The following is a 19665-nucleotide window of genomic DNA, read 5'->3' on the forward strand; positions in this document are numbered from 1 at the left end:
AAGGCTGAAGGAAGAACTGACCATCTTCCTAAAAGTAGATTACCAGGAAAGCTTAGTGTATTTTAAAGGAACTTTACATGTGATAAAGTTGTTTCCAAGTGTTGTTATTGTTCATGCAAAGAAGTCCAGCCCATGAATTGGCAATGAGAGAAAAACACAGCTACAGGTGGTCTTTTGAAATAATTCTGAAAGTTGATTGAATCAATGAGAACAATTCACTTCTCTTGGTCTAATTCATTTTTTTTTCTCTATTCCACACTTTATTTTTATTTTTATCTCCAACAGACACCTTAGCAGAAGTTATCAGCTTTGACAGGAAACCAAAATCCTGGCAGTGAACCATAAATTGACCATTTCCATAAAAAGAACTGCTAAATGTGAAACCATGTGCTTGGTATAAAACTAATTTCATGCTTTCAAAAGCACACAGTGGCTTCTAGCAAGATAGTGGCCCTGGGACTTGCAAAGACAGATTGGCTAATACAAATAGGTTTGCTCCTGGTTAGCCATGCTTTATGTGTGCTGTCAGTAAATGGACATTCTCGAATCTTCTGTCAAACAAACATATTCTTATCTGTAATTCTGTGTTGGAAGCTATAAAAACAACTGCTTCATGAATACATTTACTGGGGGAAAGCATGAGATGGGTTAGTTTCTCATGAAAAATCTGCAAAGTTACTAATAAATACTAAACAGGTATTTTGCAAAAGAAATGCACTTTTATTGAAATGGTCTCTTCCTTTAGGATAATACTAAACATCAGACCTAAACATATAACTAAATTAACACCCATCTCAACTAAGATAAACAAGCCAACCAGGTTTAATGAATATTTTTTTTTCACTGAAATGTTTGGTCAGAACTTTTTAGGCACGTAAACACAACTTAATCCTCCACCAGGCTGTTCTGAAACTTAAAAGGGTTGATAATATGAATGACACAGAATACTTTCAGCAATATACTTCTTAAATAAAGATTTGCAGCACTTAAAATGTCATATTTAATTAAAGCATGGTTAGACATCAGTGACAGTAATTTTATGCCTCTCATAAAACAAGTTGTCACTGTAAATGAATTACAGGAGGTTGTCCTATGGCTGACAGGTCATACTGTTTAATACTAACAAAGTTATACTTGCACAACCCTGGAATGTAGCTTATTGCTTTCATTTCATTACTTTCAGGTTCTGTTTACCATTCATCTCTTGATGTTTTCCAGGTCAAGCTTTCAATAAGCAGGTTTTAATGGACTGCAGATTGCCTTCTGACCACATATCACACCGATGATTAGCCTAATTCATTAATGATCAGTATAATATCAATAAATGCATTCTAATATACTTGAAATGAATGACCATCTGCTAAATGGTGTCTTCTACTAATAAAAAAAGACAAGAAGCAGAGAGGAGAATTAATCCACTGTATGGAGTTACGTTTGTAATGAAATGATAAAAAAACTAATCCATATCACTCAAGCCTCTTTTAGCTTTTGCGTTCTCTCTATTGGCATAACTGAAACACAAAAAGCCACTTTCACAGAAGACTGATGCCAAACCTGTGAGAATGTAGAGGAATGTACCTCAAAGCAATTCTGTAATGTGTATTAATAAAAAAAATCATTGCTCACCTCTGCTCGGAAGTCCAGTCCACATAACGGTAGAACTAAATATCCAGCTTATAAAAGACACCAGGTTGGAAATACAAAACTTCCAGTATGTGACCAGCAAAAGGTATGGTGGATGCTATAAAGTCTTGGCTCTCCAGTCCTGATCATCTGTGTGACAGTAAACTGTTATACCAATGCAGCTTCAAACCTTCCCCAATGCTGGTTTATTTGCACTGCTCATTGAAAATCCTTTACACGCTGGCAGCATTTTAGGGAAGGACAAGCACACTGAGTCATTTGTAAAGAAAGCAGAGCAATTTCAGTTCCACACATTTGTTCGTACTAAAACACACACACACACACACACACACACGCACACAGAAGACTAGAAGGTATTTGGTGTGGATTTATGCTGAGAAAAAGGCAAGCTTAAGGCTTCATTATCAATGCATAGAATCAGCAGCTGTGATCAGATTCAAGCAAAGACAGATGATTATGAAATGGTTCTAAAGATATAGCTCCAAACTACACAGAATGAAGAATCATCTTCCTGAACTGCACGAGTGTTAAAATTAGCTCAGGGTTTTCCACAGTGAAAGAAGAGCATCCAAAGCCAATATATTGATGGAGGATTATTATTGGAGAAGATTTTAAAAATGAAAACAGTGACATCTTGATGGAGGGCTTTTTACTTATAAGAAAATGCACAATACATATTCAGAAAGCAAGAAAGATCCATTTCATGCTGATCCAGAATAGATGTAGACAGAAAGTATTTTCTTAAAATAGAAATATGGTAAATGTTAGGATCAAACTATGAATGACTAACCTTGTAGCTTTAGACCATTTGGTGTTTCATTCAGGACCCACCCACTTTACTGGGTGAGTTGCATCTTAGGACATTTACTTCCCTGCTCCATTGCTCTGCTCTGCTTCTTGTTCTTGGGACTCTCCAGTCTACTTCCCCTCCCACATTTTACCCCCCAGCTTACTACTAGTAGCTTCTAGCTTAATGGCATTCACTTGATCACTCCTCTCTCCCTCAGTTCTATGTCAGGGTCAAGTTTGATATATGGCATTAAAAACATCTTTCCCTTTCCTCCGTTTAAAACAAAACAAAACTGTGGTATGCTTGATTCAGACTGGAACCACCCATATAGGGGAAGAGAGTTTACCATGCTTTGGTTCTGATCACCACACAGAGCAGCTTCCCTCCTACGACAAATAGAAGCATGAGGCCCCAGGGCCATCTCCACCACCTCTTACCCAAAGGCTTGGGTGAGAGGAAAGGGAATCAAAGGCAGTTAAACTCAGGGGGCCACTGGCACTCACAATGGCTTCAGAGGCTTGTGGGGAGGGGTTAGTTCACACCAGATCCTCTTCTGTGCTGGGGGGTATTCTGGGCTTCCTCAGGCCTGGTCAGATGCTCTCTTCCCAGGACTGGCCTTCTGCCAAATCCTCCACTCTCAGGCCTCTATTTCCACCTCATTATTAGCTGGTGGTCAGCTTTTTGAGCCTGACTGCTCAATGAACTGCCACTCTCTCACACCCTCCTCTGCCCCACCCCCTGCAACCCCCAGCTGTAGCATCTCCACTGCTGCAGCAATGGGGAAAGTTCATAGTGTGTCCTGGTGCATGAGCTGCACAGTGAGTCCTGCTGCATGGCAATGGCGGTTCTCCCAGCAGCAGCAAAAGCATTTGTGCTATATGGCCTGTCTTGCTGGGTCAACTGGTTGTTCTCACCTCTTGGGGTAAGTCTGTCCCTGCACAAGCAACTCTGGGGGTCCAAAGAGCATCAAAGTGCAAGGAGAAAAGAGCCCCCACTTGAACTGAGCTTCAATTTTTCCTTTTTTTAAAAAAGAAAAAAAGGCAATTAAAGGCCACTAAAGTTGATGACTGTTGTAAAATTGTGCAAGGTCCGAATACTTCATCTTTTCAAGCTTTGATATCAGGTTTGCATTCTTGTACTCCCCCTTGTATTTTTACGTTGGCTGTGCTATATTGTGTCCCCCCCCCCCACCTTCTACTTTATTTAACCCTCAACACATGGCTTCCCTTTGGCCTCCCAAGCTAAGTATCAAGGTTTCATTTCACTCCTTGGTGAATTCAACAACACTCACTCAGTGGTCCAGCTGCAGCAGACCATCCCTCCCTCACCTCCAGGTCTGACACGCAACTTGACTCCTGCACTTACTTGGCATGGCCTCAGTTTTCATCTTTTGTTTGCTAAAAATTGCTCTGTACAGGTCATGTCTTGTTATCTGCTGGGGTTCCGTTCCAGAACCTCTAGTGGATAAAAAAAATCCTTGGATAAAAAAACAGTGGAAAAATAGATTTAAAGACCCTCTTCTGGGTTTCTTGCCCCTCCATTGCTCCTAATAAGGTTGTATCTTGACATTCACAGGGGTTTGATTCTGGGACTCCCCGCAGATACCATAAAATGTGTTAAATAAAAGCAATTTAAAAAAACTTAAGAAGTGTGCCCCTTTACAATTGTGGTTTAAAAACAGCTTTTCTTACTGTTGTAGAGAGGTGGTCAGCAATCAGAAATGCAAAGGATCCCTTGCCTTTGCCCGGCTCAGCTGAAGCATGGAATGATCACGTGCCTGACTACCTCTCTACACCAGTAAGGAAAGCAGTTTTTTAAACTGTGATTTTAAAGGGGTGCATTTTCCCCCTTCTCCACAGATCAGCACATTCCTTCTCATTTGCAGTGGCCATTCATGTTTAGTCAAATCCATGTATAACAAGGTTGGACCTGTATCCATTCCCCCATTCTGCTTCTTGTTCTAGAATGACCCACGGTCTCCTGACATCATGACGGTCTCAGGAGTATGGTGCCTTCCGCTCTAATTTCTTCTCTGTCACATCAAGAAACTACAATTTTCACCATTAACTCTTAACAGTTTGCTAAATGAATTCCCAACCCTGACTTACTTTTGCCAGCTGTTAACTGTGTTCATATAACCAGGCTCTTCTGAAAGAAATCAAAAGCTGCAACTGACTCTGCTCACCTTAAATTCATGCTTTCATCTTTCATCTCCTGCTATCAGTCTGGTCAAACAGATACCTCTCTGTTGTCAATTGTACAACAGGCCATGCTCTTCTCCTCAACACTCTCCATGTCTAAAGTTTTCATAATTCTGCCCTCAAACTGGTTTTGTTTCTAAGATGAATGGTTCCAACCTTTCCTCACTCTGCTGGGGACCCTTCTCTATACCCTCTCATTGACTGACTGCAACAAATCTCACAGCTTTCAGAACCATAAATACACTGATACCAAGCTGTATCTGTTCAATTTGTTCACTTGCATATATCACATCAACATCTTAAGCTCTATACGTCCAAGGCTGAACTACCTATCTTTCCTCCCAAACCTTAATTTCCCACTCTCTCTCTATTCATCAACACAATCATTTAACCCAGCGTTTCTGAAACTGTGGGTTTCGACCTACTTGGTGGCTTACAGCCTTATGCCAAATGAATCATGAATTAGGCACCTGCCCACCCTTGCCTCCATCTGGCAACCACCAGTTTGAGTAACACTGCTCTAGAGTCCACCGCGGGCCTCAGAACACCTCTGAAAATTACTTTTGTGTCACTTCAGTTTTCATGAATGCAGCTTCTGGTTGCATCCAGAGGCCTGCTTTGGGTTGTGATGGCAGCACTGGAGGTCGAGATGGCTTGCGGTTCCAATAAGTTTGAGAACCATGATTTAACCTGTTGACAAGGCATACAGCCTTGGCATTATCCTAGTTGCTTTTTTTCTTCTTTCACCTTCACACTCAATCAGTTACTATGACATGTTGCTTCTCTGTGAACAAACTATAAATATCTGCTCATTTCTGTCCATCCCTTTGACAAAACATCAGTTTTTTTAAAAAAATATTTCAGAAATTTTTCACAACTCACCAAAAATCAGCACGAGGCCCACTGGTGGGTCCTGACCCACAGTCTGAGAAACACTGGTTTAGAGACACATCATTCCTTCACACGTTCTCACCATGGCACACACTGATGTACATGCAGCAGGTGCATCTGCCAAACAGCTATATTTGCCCTTATAGACAAGTATCTGATCCTTTCATTCCTAGCAATTTCATTTACTTTTCGTTGGTGTATTTCAAATCACACAGTACCTTACAATTAAATACTTACTAGCTGTTGACTAATGAATAGCAATAAACACAAAACATCCACGCTTGGGACCTACTGCTATCATTTGAGCCTTTGGAGACCGAAAGGTGCAACGCATATGTGGAAGTCATACCATGCTGACCTTACATGTGGAAAGCATCCCAGCCATTCAATAAAGAACTATTGCAATGGTAGTGCTTTGACATAATTTTCACTACTAAGTCAAGAAAGAGTTGTCATTTACCAGATAAAAATTGTGTACTATAGCATACCAGAGAAACATTTAAAAAAACAACAAAAAACCAGCAAATCATTATACATCGTTATGTTGTTTTGCAGTACAGCTGGTTTAAAGATCAAACCCCAAACTTTAAGCTCATTACAAATGGTAATTATGTTAATGAGCAGTTTTAATCATCTAACAACATCATAAAAACACATTTTGTAGGTACATGTAACTACACTAGCAGAGCAATTATTTGCTGTCTGATAAATAAAACATGAAATAAAAATAAGTGTTTTAGCATTTACTTCTAAATTGCTGAAAAATGTTGATTATGACTTGGATGTTATTTCACATTTCTTAGGAAAGAAAATCACTGTGATTATGTTCAAATATACAACAGAAAAAGGGAAACCTGAATTTTTGGTTGGGAATTTCATCTTGAGAGCAATGATGCTTGTATATCTAAGAGAAAAGACAGGAGAAATCTAAGCAGGAGAAAAGACAGCACAGAAGTTGACCTGATTGTGATTTAATCCAAGTTTTTATCACTCATGTAGACCAGTTCCTCATCTTCCCAATTAGCAAAAACAACAAATAATCCTTCTTTATTACTGCAGGGGAAAAATATATAAATCGATTTTGTATTCTGGCTGATTATGTTTTAATTACAGATGTGTGGACAACAACCAGGAAAATCTTTGTTTTTCAAACTTTCTGCTTAACAGGTTCCAAAAATTGTAAAATTTGTAATTTGTCGAAATTTGTCTCCATGCTTCACATGGATAGAACTTTATGGAGAAATAACTCTGCAGCTTCCTGACCATGAAAACTTCCTAAAATGCCTACAGACTGCCTCCCTCTGGGGTTAGTTTTCACTAAATTCATTGGAAAAGGGGTAGATTTAATGTACCCCACCTTATAAAGTTAAATTATACCAACAGTGCAAACAGATGCATATCTACTAAGTTCCACAGATTTCAATGGAACAATCCCAAGAGCTTGTGTATACAAGTGGAGCCTGCTTATCTGTGGGGGTTCCATTCCTGGACCCCCTGAAGATACCAAAAACCATGAATAATTAAATCTGTGGTTTCCTGAGACAACCTGAGCTCCAAACGCAATTGAAGCCGTGCTCCCACACAGGACCAGAACAAAGTTCCAGTCACATCTCAGAGGTCTACAGTGGGGTAATCCATGGGTCTAGAACCCGTGGTAGGGCAAATCTGTGGGTGCCGAATCCGCAAATAAAGGGGGTAATCCGGGGGTGGGACCGGCAGAGCCCTGCCCTGCCCTGCCAGATCCTGAACTTGATGTTGGGTTGGAAGGCTCTCACATCTACACCAGCAAAATAGCTGGCACAGATGAGAGAAGACCCATTGCTGGGGCTGGGGCTTCCCTCAAGGAGATTCCCAGTGGTTTCCTAGTACCTGCTGGATACAGTGGTAGCCACTTTGGTCCCACTGCTCCGGCGAGCGCAAGGAAGCATAGGACTGAGTTGCCCTTCTCCAAAATACAGCCTATATTACGGGCTGATACATTATGTTTTTCTCTTTCTGGAGTTCTGCTTTAAAACAGGAATGAGGTTATAAAACAATCTATCCATGCCTCTCAAGCATTGTTGATTGTAAACAAGCATTAGTGGAAGTATCTCTGCTTCTCCTGTTAATTTTGCAACGTCTTCGCCTATTTTATAATGCTGCATGATCAGTCCCCACTATTTTGGTACTCAGTACTTGAGGGATATCTGACACATGTCATAAATTTAGCTCTATAATAAACAGGTTTTTAAACCCTCCTTAAAAAAAAAAATAAAACCAAAATGTGCAATTTTTTCCATCTCATATACTCAAAAAGAAAATTCCAATAGAGTCAGAGACAGAAGGATATAAAGGGGGAGAACAGGCATTCCACTTCTAAAACTAGCTATATGTGGAACAATTACCTCTGTCTCCCTTAATCATTAAGGGAGGAGAGGGAAGGAAAAGTATCCCCTAGCCTTGCCAAGTAAGGCTGTGAGAAGTAGATAAATTGAGTCCACTACAGATCCAAACACTCTGTGAATGCTGACAGCACCATCTTGTGGAAACTTCAGAGAGCTGCACAGAAAGTAGCTGAGTGTGCAAAGTGATATTTGACACAGTCACAACACTATGTATGAATTTGGCAACCTTGTCTTTGTCAGCTTGTTCTTCCCATCAAACAAACCTACTGAATGGAAATCAAATGTGACACTTTTCCATTACAGTACTCCATATATTTTCTCTCTGTTGAAAATAGTAGTGTTTTCCTTATTTTCTTTTCTCCCTTTCTATTTCTTGTTCCAATTTGAATCTTATTCCTTTCTGAATTTATAAACTGTGAAGTGCATTTAACATGTCAAGTGGCATGAGCTCTATTTGAGGACTTATGAGTTCTCCCAGCAAATATTTGAGCTTGTCTAAATGTTACACTCAGCACATGGAAGGGAACTAGTCTTCCACACTATGGTTATAACATGCACCACAGAACACCATATGGCTCTTCGAGAATATATGGAATTACTTTTTGTGGCAGAATTTCCATAAAAATGCAAGTTACAGCAAAACACGTGCAGCAGTGACACTGAATTCATTCACATATTTCGAACAACTTTTTGAAGTACGGGCGTGCCCTGGAATCTGCAATTTCACTTAACCCCCACAGATACCAGGGAATGCCCTCCCCCATGCTCTGGAGAGCTCCCCTCACTTCCGGAGGGTTGTCTGAGCCCAGCAGAAGCAGGGCTTCCCCAGACCCCCTAATGCCTTAACAGTGGTTCTCAAACTAGTCGGTTTCAACCCCCCAGTTCATGTAAAGGTTGGCCCATCCCTTTAAGGGGCGGGGGTAAGGGAGAGGGTAGTGACGCAATCTCCAGGATCACGTTGCTAAGGGGGGCACTTTCCACTTAGTTTCATTCACTGGAGGCTGCTGGAGGCTCCAGGAGGCACTGGGAGTCCTGCGCAGCCCTCCACAGGGCTCCCTGATGCTTGGAATGTTTTGTCAGAAACGACGCAATGAGGAAGTGCTTTGCATGCACTTCTGTCTCAATGTTCCAAGCATCGGGGAGCCCTGCGGAGGGCTGCATGGGACTCCCCACGCCTCCTGGAGTGAAAGTGGAATGCACCCCCACTTTGCCTCCCTTAGCGACGCAATCCTGGGGATCATGTCGCTGCCCTGACCCCTACCCTACAAAGACTTAGTTGGGGAATAAATGTCCCTAAAATTTTGAGAACCAGTGCCTTATGAGATATTAAAAATGTCACTTTTTAAAACTAAAAAAACCAGATCATCTTTTTTTTTTTGCTTTATGAGTCATTCAGAGCCCAGCAGATGACAAGGGCAAATGTATGTGGTCTCTGCTGGGCTCAGAAGACCCTCCTGGAGGCAAAGGGCCCCATGGACACAATCTGTGGATAAGTGAAACCATGAATATGAGATCTGCTGATACACCCCCCCCCCGTACAGTCCTTTTCCCTCACGAACAAGTAGAGCCAGGGCTTTTTTTCTAATGGAACGCAGGGAACGGAGTTCCGGCACCTTTTTGCAGGGGCCCCTCCCCTTCGGAGGCATTCCAGGAGGGGGGGAGCAAAACAGAGGCATTCACTGGGTGGATGCTGGGGGGTGCAGGGTGGGCAGGCGCCTGGCCCCTGCCTGACTGCACAACGACCCCCTCCTGCCCCCATCTCCAAGCTCTTGCCTGAGCCCAGCCCGCCTCCCCTCCCCCCGCGCTCTGCTTCCGCGCGCAGCTTCCAAGCCGGTGGAGGGCGTGGGGGACACGCGCCAATGCAGAGGAGGAGGACGGACAGCCAGCCAGCCAGGGAGACAGGCTGCGGCACCCACAGAACGCCCAGGTACGGGCTTGGCGGAGGAGAAGGGGTAGGAAGCTGGCTGGTGCAGCCCCTGTGCCAATCTGCAGCACGAGCCTAGGCATGTCTGCTCAGAAGTAAGTCTCATTGTATTCAATGGGGCTTACTCCTGGGAAAGTGTCATAGCCTTGCAGCCTGAATAGACAGGCAGAGGAAGGGCTCTGAGGCTGCAGTCCTCTCCACACCTTCCTGGGAGGAAGCCCCACTGCCTCTAGTGGGACTCACTTCTGAGGAGACAGGCAGAGGAGGGGCTCTGAGGCTGCAGTCCTCTCCACACTTTCCTGGGAGGAAGCCCCACTGCCTCTACTGGGACTGACTTCTGAGGAGACAGGCCCAGGATCGGACCCTGAGGCAGCCATCCTATCCACAGTAAGCCCCATTCACTATAATGGAACTTACTTCTGAGTAGACGGGCACAGGATTGGACTCTAAGGCTGCCATCCTATCCACAGTAAGCCCCATTCACTAAAGTGGACTTCAGAGTAGACATACCTAGGATTGGGCTCTTAATCCTGGCAGAGATATATATCTGCACCCGTTTTCACATGCTAAGGGTAGGTGAAAAGGAATTCTACGTGTGTACAACGTGCTGTCCAGCCTTGCCAGAGATCCTCCTCATCCTTCCCCCACAAGCATGCCCTCCACCAGCCAGCATTTGCAGCTCCACTCCAGCAATGCACAGCAGCTGCTCAGGGCAGCAGAGAACATACAATTGCATGCCAAGCGCCTTCCCAAAGACACAGAGTATTCTGATACCTGAATTAAACCATATTTAATCGCTTGTTTGCAAACGTAGCTGTTTCTATGTGCACCTAAGGACCCCTCTTGTGTAAGAATTCCTTTTTTGTTCTTACTCCCACAGTTGCTTAGAGTAATTTTACTACATGGAACTCATGTAAGCCATTTTCCGGAATCCATTCACTGCTTTCTCTCGTCGTAGTAGTGCCACACTACATACTACACGCTACAAGTGCACCTGTACAGTATTTTTCCCCATGTGTAGAAAAAGTAGCTAGGGGGAAGGGGATGTGGACAGCCCAATCCTATGCATGTCTACTCAGAAGTAAGTTCATCTTTAGGGGGAAGCACATAAAAATATTTTATTTCTCCAATAAAAAAAATGGTTTAAAAATAAATAAATAAATAAATAAATAAATAAATGATTAACAAGTTGTGAGTTCCTGCACCCTTTTTTTTTTTTTTTTTTTTTACAAAAAAAAGCACTGAGTAGAGCAATTTTTAAGGGGTAAGAGGCCAGTTTGGATGATACTGCCCAATGGACAATGTGGCACGAACACCCCCAATGTCCTGTTGCTCCTGTGTGTAACACAGAGTGAGCCACCCTTCACAATATAACTTAGAGTGCAATCCTAAGCCCTTATTTCAGTGCTTTCCAGCACTGGCACAGCAATGCCAATGCGACGTGTGCTGCATCCTGCAGTTGGGTGTCACTCACGGAGGCCTCCTCAAAGTCAGGGAATATTTGTTCCCTTACCTCACAGCTGCATTGCCCTTAAGTCAGTGCTGGAAAGCACTGACATAAGGGGTTAGGATTGCACCCTTAGTGTCCAATCATATCCAACTTTCCAGCACTGATGCAGCCACAACGCAGGCTCCAGGAAAGGAAATCAACATTCCCGTACTTTGAGGAGGCTTCTCAGCACTGTATCAGCACTGGAAAGTTGGACAGATTTGGGCCCTTAAATGCTACTTTAAAGTAGTTATTTAAATCACGTAATGAGGATCAAATCAGACATTCTGACCTCGTGAGATCTTGCCAGTGGCAGGTCATGATATGGGCATGAACATGCTCCTCCCCATGTAATTCAGTGGGCCAGTATGATATTGCCCAAGCCAGTTTACAATGTTTTCCTAGTCTGTATTAATTATTATTATTATTATTATTATTATTATTATTATTATTATTATTAACAGTATTTATATACCGCTTTTCAACTAAAAGTTCACAAAGCAGTTTACAGAGAAAAATCAAATAACTAAATGGCTCCCTGTCCCAAACGGGCTCACAATCTAAAAAGATGCAAAAAGAATACCAGCAGACAGCCACTAAAACAGACACTGCTGGGGTGAAGTGGGCCAGTATATTTTCTAATGATCTGTTGGACTTACTGAATCTATAGCAATATGATTAACAGAAACATGTAAGTATTTTAATGCAGTGTTATCAACTATAGCAAATATTATTTTATATCCCAATTAAGAACCTGTAAACCCAATTGTGATGTGACCTCTGCCCTAAGTGGCTCTCCTGGTCCATGGGGAGGTGGGAATCTGTGGGACCGCACAAGGACATTGCCCTTTCTGCCTGCTCCGCCCCATGTCAATTATACTCAGTTATACTCAGGGTAGGCTTATGTTCACTTACTCCACGCGCACCTTTAGCATTCAAGTGTGGACATGTTCCTTCACAGCCCCACTGATCATGATCCCTTCAACATGACTGTCATTTTTGTTTTTCAGGGTCAAGTATCTATATGAAACAACTGCATGTGAAAATAAATCTCTGATATGTGACAGGGCAAGTGCTGCCTATCTAGGGATACAAAATCTGAGAGATTTTAAATCTATAGCTTCATTAATACTTCGCTGTACAGCAGAGGCTGTTCAAAAGCAGCTATTCCTGACTCCTCTAGATAGCATTTCTTAAGCACAGCCACACTTTTCTACCTCTCTTAGTATAAGAAAAGATGATGGATATTTCTTTTATGAAAGGTGACCTCCAAAGGATTATATTTTAAAATATATAATCTCAAGCATACTTTACATCTTTATGAAAGGGGGAAAAAAAAAAAGAAGCACTCTACATAGCCAAAATGAAACAAATAATTTAGGAAATTTTAGACTTGTAGTATTTCTTTGATCTCATAGGACAACAGGTATTATCAATTATCAGTTTATTGCAATTCAACTCCTTAAACATTAGTTTTTTAAAGTTTTACAGTCCAATCTTATACATGTCTACTCAGAAGCAAGTTCCATTGAATTAAATGGAACTTACTCCCTATTATACAGGATTGAAGACTTAGAGCCCAATTCTGGGCTCGACGCACCAGCTTACTGCCAGCGCGTACTGTTGCAAACGTGCAGTAAGGCACGTTTGCAAGGCTTACTGCTGGGTGAGCACCCTTGCTAGCCCAGCACTGGCCAACACTGGGCTAGCGCTGTGCAGGCGCCTGGCCTCTGCCGCTTAGAGGTTGCATAGACTGCTGAACCATAGTAAGGTAAGTGGGGCGGGGGGAGGTGGCATTCTGGGGAGGGGGAAGGCGGGGAGAGGGAGGTGACATCTATGACAGCGAGGCAGGAGGCAGGGAGAGGGCAGACGCGAGGCGTGCCAGGGGAGGGAGCGGGGAAAGGAGGTGGGTCCTGTGGAGCAGAGCTTTCATGGATCCAGAGCATTCGTGAGGGGCTCAGCACCTAACACGAACACTCTTCCCTCAACGCCGACCTTTTGGTCAGCAGAGAATCGAGTAGCCCCAATGCGGGACTACTTCCCTGATCCAGGAGAAGGGGACAAAAGTGCCACCTTTTTCAAGCGACGCAAGGTGCCACCTGCGGCTGCCATTGCTGTGCAGGATGCCGCCGCAGCTGTTTTTGGTGCCGCCGCAGCCGCATGCCACGGGAGCTCAGGATTGGGCTGCCAGGCAGGCTTCACTAAAGAGGTCTGGAATTTCAATTTGACATAATGAGACTTTCAACAAGTCTCTTGCAATTACGGCACATAGTAAAACTTGCAAGACTGTGTGCCCTATCCCTTCTGTTGATTTGAAATTTTCTTAATATTGCCTTAATATTCTTAAAGCGAACAAAAACAAACCAACCCCTGCCAGCAGGTTCACAAATCTAAACATACAGAAAACATACTGGTGTTGCAATTGACTCATCAGCAGGGAGGTGATGCTGGAACCAGTAGGATCCATAGGATACTGGCCATTCACACGGCAGTAAATGTTCGTAACTCTATGTTCCCCAGTTATTTGGGGGGCTTGAAAGTTTGAAACTAGGTGTGAGTTTAATCCAGCGATTTTCAATCTTTTTCATCTCATGGCACACTGACAAGGCACTAAAATTGTCAAGTCACACCATCAGGTATTTGATAATTGCCAAGGCACACAATGCTGCCAGTGGGGGGCTCACATCCCCATTGGCTCTACTAATAAATGACCTTCCCTCAAATTCCTGTGGCACACCTGTGGACCACTCACGGCACACCAATGTGCCATGGCAAAGCGGTTGAAAATGGCTGGTTTACAGAAAGGTGTGTGGGCACATTAACCACAGGATGCTACTCCCCTGGGCCAGCCTGCATTCTCCCTTGGGACTTCCCTTCCTTGACAACTACAGTTTCTGGGATGGTGCTAGACACAGATGACTTCATATCTAAAGTGCTATGTGATGCCCCTTTTGGGGAAAAAAGAGAGTCATAAAAGAACTATAACATCATCAGAAAGCTGGAATGCCTTTAGGGCATTTGACCCATAAACTGTTGGTTTTTCACAAGCTGTACTTGTAGAGCTCAGAAGTCATACACATCTTGAATGATTCAGGGCTTGGTCACTACTCAGCTATCATTTTGCCTCTTAGGAGGCTGAATTCACCACTCTCTATCTTGTGAAGCACACACAAATCAACAAACTAACAGCCCAATCTGACCAAATTTCCCAAAAGGTGATGCAGCTGTGCTAAAAGGGTGCACGCTGTACTACATGGCAGAAGCTTCAGGCCCTAGAGTCCTCCTCAGGATAAAGGAACATTTTCTCTCTTGCCCAGAGTTTAGCACACAATGGCCTGCTGGGTCTATTAGGACTTGCATCAGCAACTTAGCTGGCACAAGTTTGAGTCAATCTGGGATGAAGGACTGAGGCCAGGAACGGAGATAGGATATCAGTGGCACAACTACAGCCAATACCAACCTCTTCCTGGTCTTGATCTGCTCTCCTCCCTGTCCCATCTTTGCCCCATTCCACCCCCTCTCTGTCTCTCTCCCACCCCCTGATCTGACTTACCTACACCAGCAGCCATCCTCTGGTCACTAGCACACATATGCAGCAGTGGTGGTGGCCAGGCTGTACTGAACAGCATGTTGCATTTTGTGACAGCTGTAAAGGGCCTTACGCTGCCAGAATGCTTGTTCTGGAGGCATAAGGCCCTTTTTGGATTGGACCATAAGAAGCAAAGCTGAATGTAGCAATAATCAGTGTGAACATAGCATTGGCTGTGCTGTGCTTTATCACCTACACACCATAGTTACTAACACAGCTTAAGGCTTTAAGTGGGATAACACTTAAGATGAGGAACACAAAAGATTAGGAACAACATTGTCCTTCTATGTTAGCAACAAGACTTGCCAAAAAGTGCTGATCTTATTATTTTTGAGACTTTATATCAGGCCCATAAAAAACTCCCTGATACAAAAAATATATGTACCTGTGCTAGTACCTCCAAACAAAGTGCTTGTGGTTGTATTTGAAGGAAGCTTTCCATTATTCAGCTGCTTTACTCTTTTCAGATGAGACTTCCCGTTGTAATGAACCTGAGCCTGTGTGGCTGAGTTCAACTGTATATTGCACACTTCACAGAAGGAAAACAATATCTTCTTTTTCTCTTTACTTAATTGATAGGCTGGCCTATCGCTTCTCAGTCCTTTCTCTTCAAAACCCCGCAGAAGTGCTGATGGATTCATAATTCCATCTTCAAAGATATGATCAGGGCTTACTGGGCGCTTCATACCTACAAAAACAAAACAAAACAAAACAAAAAAAGAGAACAGAAAAGGTACTTAAGCCAGAAGCCAAAACAAACAAGTGGCTATCTTAAGACAGCATTTTCCTTCTTGAAACTATTTATACACAGTGCACTAAAGTAGGGCTTCTCAAACTGGGACGTCACAACGCCCCAGCCAGAGGGCCCTGGCCTCTGCCCCTTTAAGGGAGGGGGCAGAGGGAAGGCAGTGATGCGATCCCCAGGATAGCGTCGCTCAGGGGACAGCAGGACTGGCATCCCTTACCAGTCCTTGCAGCAGCGTCCCGGGGGTGCGGGGAGCCCTGCACGAGTGCCTGCAGGGCTCCCCAGCCTTCTAAACGCAGAGCAATCGCGCTCCACTTCCGGTATTGCAGAGGTGGAGCGCGATCGCTCCACTTCCACTTTCTGGAGGCTGGGGAGCCCTGCAGACGTTTGCACAGGGCTTCCCGCACTCCCAGGATGCTGCTGCAGGGACTGGTAAGGGATGCCAGTCCCTGCTGTCCCCTGAGTGATGCTATCCTGGGGATCACATTGCTGCCTCCCCCCTGCCCCCACCAAGACTTACAGCGGCTCAAACTCTCTGTGAGAGTTTGTGAACCACTGCACTAAAAGACTGGATTCAGCTAATAATAATAATAATAGAGGCTCTCATAGTTATGCAGACACTGCTGCTTATGCAGAAATATGTAGGCTTGTGACACAGCCTAGAGCTCACTGAAACTAAAAACAGAAAATGTGCAAGTCTTGTGCACAACAGCCTTCATTTACTTGATCCACCATTCTTCTCCTTGTAGGAGTTATCCTATTTTTAATGTCATCATAAAGTGCATAATATGATTTTCAATTTCTTTCCTTCTGCTTTTTTGTTTAATTGTGTGGGTCTATGCAATTGTTGAACATAACCAGCAATACACTAAAAGCAACTAATAAAAGATTGTTCTCTCTTCTGTTCTAGTAGTGTGCAAGCTTTTTTGTAAAAAAAAATTGAGTTACTTCATTTGTTTTTGTTGAGAAGATTATTCTTTAATTACTCATGCAGGAAAATTTTATCCATTTCATTACTCGTTTAATATTATTTTATCTCCCACAGCACTGTTTCAGACAGCACTGCATTTTTCAGGAACATATCCACAGTTATAGGAGGCATTACTATATTTATAATATAGTTCATAGTAATAGGAGATATTACTGATTAAGTACAGCAAACAATTCTGTCTGCAATGACAAGCTCAGTAACTGCAACCAACCATATGCTTGGTTGAATAGGGTCAGTTACTGTCCACCTGCTAAATCAGTGGTTCCCAACCTTTCTGAGCCCATGAATCACTGAGGCAAAAACTGGAGCCACCACGGACCACATGCAAACCCCCCCCCCCCCGCTGCACACAAACAATACAATTAAATTTGTAATAATTACAGAAGAATTATTAGAGATTTATAAGACTTATTTATAGAGAAGATTTATGGGTTCCTGCTTTTGCTTCCAGCTGTGGGCATTTGTTACCCTATCTAGTGGTAACCCCCATGGGGGGCACTCACTCAGTGAGACACTGGAAGTGACTGAAGGCAATTTTTTCCCCCCTGAGATTTCACGGACCTCTTCTCAGGGTCTCGTGGACCACCTGTGCTAAATTTAAGAGAGCTTATCATTTTCAAAAGTGCACCCCAGTTAGCAGTCTTCAGAACAGTTACAGGACCATTAATGTTTCTGTTTATATAAGAACCAGTGGTTGTATGAGTGAAAGGAATTATTCATACAAGATAATTGTCCTGGGGGGGTAACTCTCTTCCCATAACATTGGTGCAGTACAACAATTGCACAGAACATGGACTACTGGTGGTTTAGCTTCCCCTGCTCATCTAGGAATGCAGCCCAGGCTCCTGAAGCTGTTATCATACCCGGAAGTGGTGGGCAGGGAAACCTTTAATCAACAACATTCAGAGAAGAGGTTGTGTCATTTTCTTACAGATTTTGAACCAGCAACTTGTGTTCAAGTCTGAGTAATCCTGATGACTACATTACTGCAATGTGATCTACTTGGGGATTATCCTTGATTACTGCTTGGAAACTCCAGTTGGTTCAAAACATAGTGCCCCAATTTCTGCTGAGAACAAAGGGTCATACATTTGAGAAAATAAGGGCGCAATCCTAACCCCTTATGTCAGCGCTTTCCAGCACTGGCATAGCGGTGCCAATGGAACATGTGCTGCATCCTGCAGTTGGGTGTCACTCACAGAGGCCTCCTTAAAGCAATGGAATGTTTGTTCTCTTACCTCAAAGCTGCATTGCCCTTATTGTAAGTGCTGGAAAGCACTGACATAAGGGGTTACGATTGTGCCCTAAGAGAACTAGCCCAAAGGGACGAACAAGTTATCTTGGTGTTTGCCCAACATCTGTGGAAATGCTTGACAAATCTGTTTGTTTTACAACTGTGGACTGGGTATCTTTATGATATGCACTGGGCACTCGAAGCCCATTTGATAGAGTGGACCTGAAAGTCCAATTGTACACTGTATACTATACTGTATATTATATAAAAAACAGGTTGGAGGCCACATGGAGAAAAAACCCCAAGATAATACTTCTAGGAAGCAGAGATTTTAGGTTCTTTTTTTAAAAAAACAAGTTACTTCAACACTGTTCAAACCACCTCTTTTTATTGTTTTACATTTTACTAGATTTCTACTAAGCACTAAGTTCTTGAAGGGAAATGAGTTATTCAGTCATAACTTTGTTTTTGACACTTTTCTGTCATTTAAAGAAATAATTACTACTTTACCCTTTTTATTTTTAGCTCTGAATATTAATTGTATCTTCAGGAGCCTGCAGGAATTGACTTTTATGTTCTAGTACCACCTAGATGCTGATCTTTTACACAAAAAATAACAGTCCCTACTAAAATAAATGCTCTGATATCATAATTTTACATAGGGTGAAAACATTATTTGCACAGATATACTATACTAAGGCTGCAATCCTATACAGGTGTACCCCAGGATCCACAGGAGCTCTGTTCTGCAACCTCCCCCCCAACTAACTGAAACGGCAGATACCAGGGAGCAAACCCCCCCCCCCCGAAGCGGGGAGCTCTCCTGGGCCTCCCAATGCCTTATAAGACATTAAAACCATCACCTCCAGTTTCATGGAGAAACTGGATATAGCTGCCTTTTTTTTTTTTAACTGTCAGATGTCTGTCTGAGCCCACAGACATCTGTGCTGGGCACAGAGGACCCTCCGGAGGTAAGGGGAGACCTGTTCCCTTGCCTTCGGAGGGGGTGCACACAGGGGAACGCACAGAGTGCCCCACAAACTCAATAGGCGGATAAGTGAATCTGTAGATATGGGATTCATGGATGCGGGGGCCCCCTGTACACACTTTCCTGGGAGTAACCCCCATTGGACACAATGGGACTTACTTCTGAGTAAATATGCACAGGATTGCGCTGCAAATACTATGAGGTAGGGTTGTCACCTGATCAGAAAAAATACCCAATAATCTATCCATTTTTTTAAACCTATAAGACTGTTGCCAAATTTTTTGTTTGCAAAACTAGAGTTGTAGTTTGGTTGCCTGAGTTGTTCTAATAATTATTTTCAATTCTTCACCAGTAGTATTTTAACTTGTGCCTGTGAGGTTGTTGTGAGGTTAAAGTGAGGATATTGTGTTCTGCCAAGGAAGAATACACAGTGCACTTGTATACTGTACTTCCACAGCCAATCCTGTGGCTGTGTATGCAGAGTCAAGGGAGGCAGGACTGATACTAGAAGGGCAATGGGGTGACTTCACTTCAATAGCTATAAAGGCTACTTTTATAGCTACCCACTAGCCCACAAATTCGAGCTAGACTTCCTAGCTTTGATCTGTCCCTCAGCATACTTAGGGATCCACAAATTCTGTCCAATCTTGATAACCAAGATTTATTTTCATTAGACTGTGGAAATATATGAAGAGTGCCTCAGAGCACATGCAGAGTGCCTTTTCCTTTTCACTTTAATAGATTCTAGATCAATGTAGCAGGGTGCTTGTATGTGTAAGCAAGCAAAGATGACTG

General features: G+C 43.1%; 1 protein-coding gene across 3 annotated transcripts in view; it reads right to left on the minus strand.

The window, feature by feature from the left end:
• The window catches only part of ZNF385B (zinc finger protein 385B), a 208341-nt gene that overhangs the window by 155207 nt on the left and 33469 nt on the right, over positions 1 to 19665 (minus strand). For all 3 annotated transcript variants that reach the window (XM_066612361.1, XM_066612360.1, XM_066612359.1), the window contains exon 2: positions 15298 to 15600. In XM_066612361.1, the coding sequence (XP_066468458.1) occupies positions 15298 to 15598 (301 nt within the window). In that variant the 5' untranslated portion in view covers positions 15599 to 15600. The remainder of the gene's footprint in view (positions 1 to 15297; positions 15601 to 19665) is intronic.

This window comes from Tiliqua scincoides, chromosome 1 (genome assembly GCF_035046505.1).
Source record: "Tiliqua scincoides isolate rTilSci1 chromosome 1, rTilSci1.hap2, whole genome shotgun sequence".
NCBI classification, from domain to species: Eukaryota; Metazoa; Chordata; class Lepidosauria; order Squamata; family Scincidae; genus Tiliqua; species Tiliqua scincoides.